The sequence below is a fragment of the Myxocyprinus asiaticus genome, chromosome 29 (assembly GCF_019703515.2).
Source record: "Myxocyprinus asiaticus isolate MX2 ecotype Aquarium Trade chromosome 29, UBuf_Myxa_2, whole genome shotgun sequence".
Lineage (NCBI taxonomy): Eukaryota > Metazoa > Chordata > Actinopteri > Cypriniformes > Catostomidae > Myxocyprinus > Myxocyprinus asiaticus.
Genome location: NC_059372.1, coordinates 27,065,049 through 27,077,928, shown reverse-complemented (window position 1 = coordinate 27,077,928; position 12,880 = coordinate 27,065,049). Strand labels below are relative to the sequence as shown.

Sequence of the window (12,880 nt, the reverse complement as noted above, 5' to 3'; positions counted from 1 at the left end):
CACCACTGCAAAACTCTGGCGTCACTCAGTTTACATTCACGCAGGGCAACGCTCCCCAGCGGTGCTACTGTGAACTGCACAGCGTCTAGACATCATTCACCGAGTACACCGGGAGCTTTGATCATTGGCCGCTGTCCAGCTCCAACAGTGGGCATTGTCCCTAACATTTACATGAGAGATAATTGCTGTTTCATAGCTGCAAAAATTGCATCGTCGAGCTGTCAGGCTTTGGGGAATGTCACTGATTTTGTTTGTCTTCAGACATTGTGGTCAACCATATAATCTCATGAATTTCAAGAGATATGATTGACATCCAGTCAAATGGCATGATTTTAAAACTTGAACTAAAATAATATAAAATCTATTACATAATTAGGTCTAAAATACTACAGTATATGTAGTATACTAAATTTAGTATATCTACTATTTGTACATGCCAAACTGCTATTTCTATAGCTAGACATTTAAAGGACATTGGGATCCAAAAGTCAGACCACATAGAACATCTGGAATTCATTCATTTAATCAGAATCAGAATGAGCTTTATTGCCAAGTGTGCTCACATACACAAGGATTTTTTATTTTTTATTATTTTTATTTTATTTTTGGTGATAGGAGAAACAAGTACACACAACATTACACTGAGACACAGAATATAAAACAAGGTAAGAGTATAAACAGACATACAAATAATAGGACATATAACAGTATGGCGTATGTACATGTGCAAGTGGTAATATATGTGCAAGGTAGGGTATGTACAGTTATTGAATTAAATATGTGAATTTATATATATACATGAGATATGTATTTACAGTACATTATTGCACTATGGGGGAGTCCTGAGGCAGTTTAACTGTTCATGAGGAAAATGACCTGAGGGTAAATATTTTTCTTGTGCCTGGATGTCCTGGCGCTCAGTACTCTGTAGTGCCGGCCAGAGGGCAACAGTTCAGAAAGGGAATGGTCAGGGTGTGTGGGGTCCAGATTGATTCTACCTGCACATTTCCTCAATTTGGAGACATACAGGTCTTGGAGGGTGGGCAGGGGGGCACCAATAATCCTCTCAGCAGTCCTGACTGTCCGTTGTAGTTTCCTTCTGTCTGATTTGGTGCGGGGGGATTTCTCCTGAAGTCCACTATCATTTCCACTGTTTTGAGTGTGTTCAGCTTAAGGTTGTTGTGACTTCACCAGACAGCCAGCTGATCAACCTCCCATCTGTATGCAGACTCGTCACCATTGCGGATGAGGCCAATGACCGTGGTGTCGTCTGCAATCTTCAGGAGCTTGACAGTGGGGTCTTTTGCAGTGCAGTCATTCGTGTACAGAGAGAAGAGCAGTAGAGAGAGAACGCATCCCTAAGGAGCACCAGTGCTAATAGTGAGGGTCCCGGATGTGAGTTTCCCCAGTCTCACTAGCAGCCTATCTGCCAAAAAGCTGGTGATCCATCGACAGATTGGGGTGGGCACGGAGAGCTGGGTCAGTTTGGTTGAGAGAATATCAGGCATGATGGTATTGAAGGCTGAACTGAAGTCCACAAATAGGATCCTTGCATAAGTCCCAGGTCTGTCAAGGTGTTGCAGGATATAATGCAGTCCCATATTGACAGCATCATCCACAGAACTGTTTTCTCGGTAAGCAAACTGAAGGGGGTCCAGCAGGGGTTCAGTGATGTCCTTCAGGTAGGCCAAAACCAGTCTTTCAAATGACTTCATGACCACAGATGTGAGAGAGACAGGTCTGTTGTCATTAATCTTGTGATTTTGGGGACCGGAAAGATGGTGGAGCATTTGAAGCAGCAGGGAAGTTCACACTGCTCCAGTGATCTATTGAAGATCTGTGTGATGATGGGGGCCAGTTGGTCAGCGCAGACAGGCAGGTGAAACACCATCTGGGCTTGAAACTTTCCTAGTCTTTTGTTTCCGAAAGACGTATATATGATGTCACAGTATCTGTGAGCTCGTCCAGGTCTGTGGCTGCAGCCTCAAAAACACTTCAAGCAGTATAGTCAAAACAGGCTTGTTGTTCCAGCTCTGCTTCATTGGTCCATCTCTTTACAGTCCTTACTACAGGCTTAGCAGATTTTAGTTTCTGCTTGTAGGTCAGGAGAAGATTAACCAGACAAAGAGTCCTAAAGCTGCATGTGGGACAGAGCGATATGCATCCTTTACAGTGGTGTAGCAGTGATCGAGTATATTTCTGTCTCTGGTGGGGCATGTGATGTGTTGTTTGTATTTTGGCAGTTCACAGGTGAGTTGAGCTTTATTAAAAATCTCCCAGAAAAATAAGTGAGTCTGGGTGTTGTTGCTCTGTGTCTGTGATGTGATCAGACAGCTGTTGCAACACTGCTTTCATTCACGCTTGTGGCGGGATATAAACACTGAATGAACCAGCAAAAGAATGAATGAGGAAAACTCCCGCGGTGAGTAAAAAGGCTTACAGTTGATGAAGAGCGCTTGTAAATTAGGACAGCACATCTTCAATGCTGTGACACCTGTACACCAACTTTAGTTGATGTAAAAACATGTTCCACCGCCTCTCGTGTTCCCCGTTGATTCTGCAACACTCTGAACAGCTGTTATTTTACTCGTTTTGCATTTTACTTAGCATGTGAGAAACAGGTTAAATCATTTTTTTTTATTTATTATGCAGTTTTTTAACAGGATTTTTTTTCAATAATCACAAGGTGCTGTTTAGTTTATAATGTATTCCCTGCGCCCTCTTGTGAACTTTATTTCACAAATTTATATTTATAATTACATTTATATTTACATTTTTGCATAGATTAATGCAGAGAACATTTTGTCAGAACCACTAGTAAATTATGTTACATTGTTTAATACCCTTATGTCCAGGTTTTGTAAATCACTAAAATAAGCATTTTTCTTCAGAATCGTGAGAGAATCGTGATCTTTATTCTAAGTAAAAAAATTGTGATTCTCAATTTATCCAGAATCGAGCAGCTCTTAACAGAATATTTTCTTCAAGAATCCTAACGCTGCTCTTTTCCATACAAAAACAGTTCATATTGACCACTGCTGTCAAGGTCCAAAGAGAAAAACAAATAATTATAAAAATACCATAAAAGTAGTCCATACAACACATAGCTGTTGTATGGCCCCAGAAAGTTTGGAATATAGTGCACTTGTCATTTGGACTACTGTTATGATGTCTTTATACTGAACCGTTAATAATGCTTTACAGTATTTGTCCTTTTTGAAGCTTGACATCTCCTGCTCACTATAAACTGTTATTGTATGGAATGGAGCTGCTTAAAATATCTATTTTTATGTTCCAAGAAAAAGAAAATCAGCATTTGGGTTTTGAACAACATAAGGGTGAGTAAATGAGTGAGTAAAAGTAAATTTTCCATTTTTAGGTGAACTATTTCTTTAACTGGTGGCTCTTTTTTGAGCACAGGTCTGACAAGAACATACTTAAAATAAAACAGTCTCTTTTAAAAGAAGACTCTTAGGAGATGCTGTACAAAATTTAGAATTAATTAGAGACAAATAAATTATTTAGAAAATCTTAAATTGATTTTTAATTATTAACTAATAATATTTGCATTAAGAATATATGACACTGTCCTTGCCAAAACCTAAAAGCACAATAGTAGTCACAAGTCACAGGTCTTGTCATGTTCTAGTTTTAATCTGAGGGTGATAACGCTATACTTTGTTTTTTTTTAAAGATAATTTTCTTAGACAATGTCAAGAGAATTTTCTAAAAAGCTACTTCAAAAGCCTGCCAGATTATTACATTCATTCAGTCCCTTCATTCATACAATATACACACATTTGCTCTTTGTCTTAAGCCTGATTCACTGAAAATTGCTCTGTTAATGTTTTCACTTTCACAGTTAGGGCTGCAACTAATGATTATTTTGATAATCGGCTAATCTAATGATTATTAGAACGATTATTTGACTATTCGGTTGATTATAGCAACGATTAATCATTAGCTCTTAACCGACTATTCAGCTTGTGCCTCGACTTTAAAGTTTGTATTAAATGTGCTTAATAACAACAAAGAGGACAAAATCATCTTTTAAAAATACCTCTAAATAACATTCAATGAATAATAATAAGAAAACCTTCTTGAAGTTTTATTAAGTTTAATGGGGTTGCAGCATGAAACATTTACATGACGGAAAATATAATGGGGTGGGGGCAAACCAAAAAAGACAAATCAAAACCCTTTTTTTGCATTGCAAAATGGGTTATGACTACACTCTCTCACCTTTTTGTTAACATTGATCCATCTTTAACTCAAAAAACAAAAAAACAAACTCTGTTCTTAGTAGATCTGCGTATCGCCGATTTTCTGTACGACAGGATACACACCATGACACATACAGTATATTATGATTCATTACGTCGCGAGCCATCATGTTATAATCTAGCTGCAGCAAGTGGGTGCGAGGGACGAGCGTATCCGCATGTTTTTCACGCGACTAATGTAAGCCGCTCTGACCGCACAGAGAAATACCAGTTTAGCAGTTTGAGCTTATTTACACAACAGCTTCCTTATTATTTGAACTTTAATAAAGAATGTATTTAAGCTATAACACCAGGGTGTTTCATTTTTAGACACTCTGGCGGGTAAGTTTTGCTCAAGTGGAATGACAGGTAAGGTTCCGCTTTATTTCACGTCAGGACGACACTGATTTTTATTTACTCATTTTGTATTTTTGTATTATAATTCCCTCATACTTTGTGATCTACATCACCTTTGCATCTGGACTGTGAGCTGTGTTTTCTTCCTCTCTTCATTCAGGCGCGAGCGGCAGTGCTGCTCTCATGTGTCATCATAAGTGTTTCAAATGATCTCATGTTGCATTAAATGAGATCAAACGACTATTCGTCAATTAAAATTATTGTCGACAATTTTTTATTGTCACTGTTGTCGACAATAAAACTAATTAATCAACATCAACAACAATTATTGACAACATCAACTAATTATTTCAGCCCTATTCACAGTTATGAATGACCAACAAATCACATACTGTAGATGACATTTTAAATTCAAAATGGCAAATTTTGCCAAATGGTGAATAGTTTGCACCCTTGGAAATTAATGTCAGTCGGTACAAAATTTCAATCATAAAACAGTGGTAAAATATTGCATGTTTAGTTAGATACTTACATATCACATAACACTAACACTCTTAAAGTTGCCATGAAATCAAAATTAAAGTTTTGCTGCTTTTAGTCTATATTAATTCCCTTTAAGGTCATCAGTATGCTAGTGTACTTCCAAATGCTGACAAAATTTGTTTTCAGAAGATATAAGCATTTAAAATCAGCAGTCTCTCTCTTCCAGCTTGATAGACCGAGGCACAGTCACGACCTGCTTGCTGATGTGCGGCGCTGGAATAATTCACAAGGTTTCCGTTTAACTTTTGAAACTTAAGTCCCACCTTCATCAATTTGATTGCTATCTCAAATGACATTGATGAGCGGTGTTAGACTACTGAGCACGATCAAAATGAAACTTCTTTTAAACCATTATGTTATTCCTGCAACAACTTAATGACAATTAGACAGAGGTACATAATGGGCTGCAGCAGAACACCAACAAGAATGGGGGGGGGGGGAGTTGGGAGACAATCTGGCCATATATTGTGATTATGGCCCTGCGTCATATCCACCTTTTAAACAGTGTAAAGCTGCCCTCTGTCTGCTCATAGGAAATTAACACATAATAAGAAAGTGTTTCACTACAGTATTTTTATCAATGTCTTAACATATACAGAATTATCCACCTGGTGTTACTCTTGTTCTTTCATACTACCTCTACTGTAAATATCATACTCTTTAAAGCGAATATAGTCTTTGAGACTGGCTGGCAGAGGCAGAAAACTGATGAAAATGGGAGCCCTCAGTCGCAAACGGCCCAGACATTCACGGATCTTCAGTCTGCAGAGGTGCTTCAGGCTTCGAGCATTTTCTGAAGAGAGCAGAAAATTCTGGGTTTAATGAAACATTCTAGAATACACTTTAATTTAATCTATCAGGCAACTCATCACTTTCAGTATAAGTATAACATTGAAAAATTGAGATCTATACATCAGATCTACTTACAATATAAATTTACGCTGATGCTCTAAAGGCATCAGTGTGAGATGTGACCCAAGACTTACCTTGTATTTTACATATTTCTGGCCATTGTTTCTGCTCAACAAGAACACTCTTCAGTTTGGAGCAGAAACTCACATGATCGACATAATCCAACATAATTCTCAATACTTGGGCTGAGATGTGCTTGAGCCAGTACACTGTGATCACCTCACAAAACTGCACAAAGATAAGAGTGTTATGAATTGGTAATTGTACCATAAAGGAATATATAACCCAAAATTAAAATTATGTCAATATTTACTCATTCTCATGTCATACAACTTTATTCTTCTGCAGAACGCAAAAATAATATATGTAAAATATCATAAAAGTAGTCCATGCAAGTCATCTGGAGCCATATGACAGGCTTTGGTGAGAAAAAACAAAAACAAAAACAAAATTTAAGTAATTTTACAGTGAAGATCTTAACCTCCACCATAGTTCTTCAGTGCGCATTCCTGGGTGCATGAGAAAGGCTTGTTCACTATCAACTTGTATGGAAATCAGGGATTGCAACAGTTTTTTAAATATGTCCTTTTGTGTTCTGCAGAAGAAATTAAGTCATATAGGTTTGGAACCACAAGAGTAAATTGTAACAAAATGTTCATTTTGGGGTAAACTATTTCTTCTAAAACATCAGATCATACCCCTTGAAACTAATACATTTGTGTTTATACCTTTAAAATCTATTTGCAGAGCTCAGAAATACAGTAGAGAACAACTGGTCTTACCACCACATCTTTAATAACAGAAGCGCTCCAGCCCTCATAGTCCACAGGCACATGTGAGGCCTGTCCATAAGGACAGTCAAAACAGCGTTGCACATCATAACCGTTATTGAGAAGCATACGCAACATCACCTCATCCTTTAGTGCATACTGCAGGGCAGAGGGGAAGTGTGTAGTGTTGACACGGGAGTAGTAGTTGACGTTTGCACCGTATCGCAGTAGAGTGTTAATGAGCTCATAGTTGCCCAGCCGCATGGCCACCTGCAGGCAGTTGACAGGGTCCTGGTTTGGCATGGCCCCAGCCTCCAGAAGCAGCCGTGCTGACTGCACATCACTGTTTGATACGGCAAAGAACAGCGCTGACCTGCGCTCATCGTCATAGTTCTTGCGCACTCTCGGGTGCAGCATGAAGTTCGGGTCGAAACCGGAGCTCAGGAGCAGCTCCAGGCACTGAGAGTGACCACCTGCCGCTGCGGAATGTAATGGGCTCATACCACTCTCTTTTATAACCTCCTTTTTAGTGACTGGGATCAGTTGCTCCAGTGCTCTGTGAAATCAGAGAGAAGATGGATAGAGAATTGTGTCAATGGAGACAAAAGAGTGTAAGATTTTAAACAGATTTGCATGAACCAAAGGCCCAATCAATTCAAGGAATTAATCTTAGGGGGGCTCAGCCCCCAATGACACTATAAGATGTGTGCATTTAATGTATTCCACTCTTTTGTAAATCGCTTTGGATAAAAGCATATGACAAATGCATAAATCAAGTTAGCCAGCTAATATTTATTCAGAATCTTGTCATTTTCTATATGTAACAGGGTTTAAAATGGGCAAGGAGGAGGCTGGAACCGGCTGAACAATCAAAATAATGTTTAATGAAAACTTAAAAAGACACAAACATAAACACACACGGCAGCTGCGTGTGGCTCTCTCTCTCCAGAACTGCTGCAACCGGCTTGGCCTTATCCCTCTCCTCGGCTGATTAGCCCAATTGGGGGACGGCCTTGCGCACTCACGGCCCGGCACCGCCCTCCTCCTTGTCACACTATAATAAGCATTTATAACGTTATAAAAATAAACAAAACCACTTGAAGAATATAGACAAACCACATATTATTGTAACTGTCTATTTATTGGCAACACGCTTCATCTGTCCTAATCATTCCTCTTTTTTGTTCTCCATTTATTAACAAAAATTATTGAAAACAAATCAATCATTTAGCAAATTCTAGTTTAAAGTTATATTTAGCATAAAAAAAAACTATTACTATAATAAATGCCACATTTATTTAGTGGAGTGAATTAACTCTACTAGTTAATAGTCAACAGTCAACAGATGATGTTTCTCTGTCTGACATGAACTCGTAACTGAAGTCTTTTGAATTTGTTCACCAAAAAGATTAGTTCAGATTTGTTCACTGACTCGTTACGTCAGTAGGTGACAACAAATGATTGTGTTTTATGTGTTTTGAGTAAGTTATTATACCACCACTAATAAAGCACCGAGTTGTTTACGACCGAAACAATTTGCGTGTCTACAAATGACTAAGTTCAGACATGAAAATCTGATTGGCGCAAGCTGATAGGTTCTTTGAACTTGAAATCTGTTAGCCAATCAGCTCGCTCACATGTGTTATGTCGAGCCAATCGGCTCATTATGCCATGCAGCCAAGCAGGCTAAGGCACACCTAGCTAGCATACACTCAGTGCACAAGGCTCTTCGGGGCAGCAGCAGTACACAAGTCTTGGCGGTAGATCTGCTTGTTTGGGGGGTTGTTTTTTATGTTTTGTGTTTGTGCAGCTTCCCTGCTATGTTGGGGGATTGTAATTGTCTTATTGTGCAGCAGCATGTCATACATGCTTGATGCAGTATGTCTTGTGTTTTTCAAATTGTTCAGCAGTAGCTGCAACTTTGATCTCCTAAGAGACTGACAATACACATACAATAAATTAACAAACAGACATTTGTCCCCACACTCCACAGAGTGAATGAGTGGAAAGTTCCTTTTTCATCTGTTCTCTCTCTAACATTTTTCTTTTCTCCCCCACTCCATTCTCTTTCGACTCAAATAACTCAGAATGATTGTATGAATATATAGGCTGCATCCGAAAAAAAAAATTCTTTAAAGAATGTTCAATTAGCTGATTTTAATACAATAGCAGATGAGAACCCAAAAAAAGGACCCAAAAGAGTAATAAAAGTATGTCCATGCAACTAGGGCATCATATTCCAGGTCTTCTGAAGGCACAACAATACAAAATGTAAGTTATTTTACAGTGAAAATCATGAGTGCATGATAGAAGCGTATGGATGTGTTCACGTATGTGTTCAACTCTTTAGCGTTCTTTTTGCTTTTACAACGTGTAAGCACGAACCATTGTGAATGAGCTTCTCTCATGCAGGCCAGCTCATGAATGTGCAAAGGAGAGCTATGGCGGAAGTCAAGATTTTCACTGTAAAATAACTTAAATGTTAGGTTGTCTCTTGCCAAAACCTTCTTCTTATGCCTTCAGAAACACAGAATATGATGCAAACTTTAAGCTTTAAAGTGAGTCACTATGAACTGCTATTGTATTGATATCAGCGAACAGAACATCCTTAAAATCCTTCTTTTGTGTACCACAGAAGAAAGGATGTCATATGACTTTGGTGACAGAATTTTAATGTTTGGTTGAACTATTCCATTAGCATAAAGGCCTCACTAAATAGTTTTTAGATTTATGCTTAAAACAAGAAAAAACAATTTGCTTATGTCGTAAGAAAAATAAACTTCATTCAAGATATATTCTCTACATATCATAATACCTTATGCAGTTTTGCTTCTCAAGTAAATGTATCTTGTTTTACGGATCTTTAGATATTTTTATAGAAAAATATTTTTACTGAAGAAATTTTTTTTGTGTGTGTGTGTGTTTGTTTTCCAGGGAAGGCCGAATGCTGCACTGAATAAAACATTACTTGTGTGTCACTCACAGCAGATGTCCACGGTAGGCTACACGGTGGATGGGGAGATGGCCTGTGTGTGTGGGCATGTTGGGATCGGCTCCGTACTCCAGCAGCAGTGCAATGATATCAGGGTTTCCAGAGGCTGCTGCGTCAAACAAAACTGAGGCTGAACTAGGAGAGTTAGGCTTGGACCACACACTGGCCCCTGAAAACGAATGAAATATGACCATGAACTCCATAATATATAGGCAGTTGACACTTTTGTAGTGTGATATGAACTAATAAAAGATTAAAATAGTGAACAACTATTAAGAAATGCTGATCAGTCACAGCACCTAAAATGTAAGCTTTTTTATACACATATAAATTTTACACATATAAATTTTGACCTAAAAAAAGAGGCAATGAACATGTTATGAATCAGCTACCTATGTAACAATATAATAATTCGTATTATTATATTATCTATTGAGTACATCTGTCTGCTATGAGTAGCACAAACTTTAATAAACTTTGGATCACTAAGGCAGGTAATGAATTTCTACCCACAAACATACATATAAAAATCACCTTTCTGAAGCAGAACCTCTACAACGTTAAAATGTCCAGCTTGTGCAGCAAGTCCTATAGGAGTATGTTCACAGGCATCAATGGCATTTGGGTCAGCACCAGATTGTAGGAGCAGATGTACAAAGTTATCCAAGCCGAGCACAGATGCTTCATGCAAAGCGGTTCTTTGGAGACTCCCTTTTTGGTCCACAGAGACATTGTAGCGTAGCAGCAGTAGAGCCAGGTCATACTGGTCATTCTTTATGGCTGATTTCAGAATAAGAAACAATTCATACAGTATCTTAATCGGACTTCTGTCAAATGCAAATTTATGTCTTCTCTAAGGTATTTTAAAGGGATGGTTAACCCAAAAATGAAAATTCTGTCATAATTTACTCTCCCTCATGTTGTTACCAAACCTGTATGGCTTTCTTTTCTTTGTGGAAAACAAAAAGAGATATTAACCTCAGTCACATTTACTTTCAGTTTGGAAAAAAAACCTGTATAACATCCAGAAAGAAAGTTGTACAGGTTTGGAATAACATGAGGGTGATTAAAGCTAAAGCATGTCATTTTAGCACCACCAAACGGAATTGCAAAAATAAACTTTGTATTCAAAACAGCTTTTCTGAATAGCACAGTGTTCCACACCTGCAACCAATGCCGAATCATCATCATCATTTTTGCAGTCAGGGTCACAGCCATTCTGTAGCAAGAATGTGGCATTCTCTCTAAGACCGTGAACAGCTGCAAGAAACAACGGAGTCTCCCCTCTCAAAGTACGGCACTGCCCTGACCCCTGAGGAGATGCTGAATATGGAATTCTGATTAACAATTATTAAACAATTTCTCTGTCTTAGTGAGATGAAATTTATGCACATCATAATGCAAATACAGAGCATCTCCTTTACCTGCATAAGTGATTTCGAGAATGCTCCTCTTCTGCTGTACTGCAGCCTCATGCAGTGGGATCCAGCCCCTACTGTCTGCATTAGACAGAGCCTCCTTACACTGCACCAGCATCTTCAGAGCATCCTCATTACCTGACATTACACATGAAAGAGAACAGCATGCACATGCCATTAATTCTGCAGCTCTTGTATTTGAGCACTGATTATTTTGATGGTGATCTAAGAGAATTCAGCTCCTACCAGCCTGTATGGCAGTGAAAATTTCCTCATGGTCTATGCAGTCTAATAGTTCACTAAGGCACATGACAGCAAAGTGTTTGATTATATACTGTAGTTATCCATAGAGATAGACATACAATATTAAATGCAGAGTGATTTAGCTGTACCTGGTTGATGAATCAGCATGTTTGCTGTACTCCAACAGACTCTGCTCAATCATGTACTGAGTGGCCTCATCCTCGTCCAAATCATCCTCTGCAGCATCATAAACCTCCTCCATGTTGAACTACTAAACTCTTATTTGGCATCCAAAAATCAGTATGTCAATAAGTTTTTTCCCCCTAATGTGACCCCTTTTATATTGTGTTTTTGTTTAGTTTTTCCATAGGAACACAATGAACTGACTGGTCATATGTAGGAAAACACAGTATGCCTATATCATTATGACTGTTTTGAGGTAATAGTATGACAGCACATCATAATAGTTTGACTTTTTAAGTAAACATTATGGTACGACTTCATTTATTCGAAACAAACTGTGCTGTACATGCCTACAAGAGCTGGTTCATAATAGCCATATGTAGAAGCTGAAAATATCTGCTCTAGTTTCTACCATGCTGGGTTGGATTACGAGAGAATGTACGGGAAGCAACAATGTTGTTGCATTACAAACCAAATAGGCTACTCCAAAGAATGGCCCTTTTAGTGCAAGGAGTAATGTCCAAACATCACAAGATACTAATAACAATAATGATTTAAAAGCTCTAGTAAAAATAATTACATTGACACTGTTTTGAAAACATGCATTACTCCATCCCATGCAAAATTTAATCTAGATTTCTACAAACTGTCCAGGAAGAGAAATCTATTTATATAATTAAAAGGCAAATGTTCATTCTACCTTAAAGCAACAGGAAACGCTGCTGTTTTTCGTGGCAGTTGTATCTATACTGTGTTTTTGGTCGCTTTACACTCTCACACCTATTTATATCCATGCACAGTTAAAAATATACGCTCATGGGGCCTGGGCCAGCCAACCAACACCTGGCTTTGACCTTCTGCGTGGCACTCAGTTTTGCAATTCTACCCAACCAGACAGCTGACTTAAGAATGAATCTTGAATCAATGGGCCACACTTTCTTTTCTTTGAGCTGTTTAAATGACTTGAACACAGCACATATAAGGAATAATAAGGAATATTCCAGATTACAATAAAAGTATGCTCAATCGACCGCATTTGTGGCATAATGTTGATCACCACAAAAAAAAAAAAAAAAAGAAATTCACTCATCCCTACTTTTCTTTAAAAAATAAATAAATAAAAACTGGGTTACAGTGAGGCACTTACAATGGAAGTGAATGGGGTCAATCCGTAAAGGTTCAAATACTCACTGTTTTAAA

The 12,880-nt window shown here is 38.2% G+C and overlaps 1 protein-coding gene across 1 annotated transcript; it reads right to left on the bottom strand.

Moving 5' to 3' along the window:
* Window positions 1-4,134: 4,134 nt before the first annotated feature.
* asb14b (ankyrin repeat and SOCS box containing 14b) lies at window positions 4,135-12,440 on the bottom strand. The gene is made up of 10 exons (XM_051661999.1): window positions 12,381-12,440; window positions 11,647-11,775; window positions 11,501-11,553; window positions 11,261-11,392; window positions 11,001-11,159; window positions 10,371-10,616; window positions 9,828-10,005; window positions 6,857-7,400; window positions 6,149-6,302; window positions 4,135-5,955 (listed from the first exon to the last, which is right to left on the bottom strand). Exons 2-10 carry the CDS (start codon window positions 11,757-11,759, stop codon window positions 5,777-5,779), a joined length of 1,758 nt encoding a protein of 585 aa, XP_051517959.1. The 5' UTR covers window positions 11,760-11,775; window positions 12,381-12,440; the 3' UTR covers window positions 4,135-5,776.
* Between the last annotated feature and the right edge of the window lie 440 nt (window positions 12,441-12,880).

Excerpts from the sequence above, each read along its gene's own strand:
- asb14b (XM_051661999.1), bottom strand. The coding sequence starts at position 11,759 with ATGGAGGAGGTTTATGATGCTGCAGAGGATGATTTGGACGAGGATGAG. Across the intron at positions 7,401-9,827 it reads GCCTACCGTGGACATCTGCT|AGCACTGGAGCAACTGATCC; the intron begins GTGAGTGACACA and ends CTGATTTCACAG. Across the intron at positions 6,303-6,856 it reads CTGTTATTAAAGATGTGGTG|TTTTGTGAGGTGATCACAGT; the intron begins GTAAGACCAGTT and ends ATCTTTGTGCAG.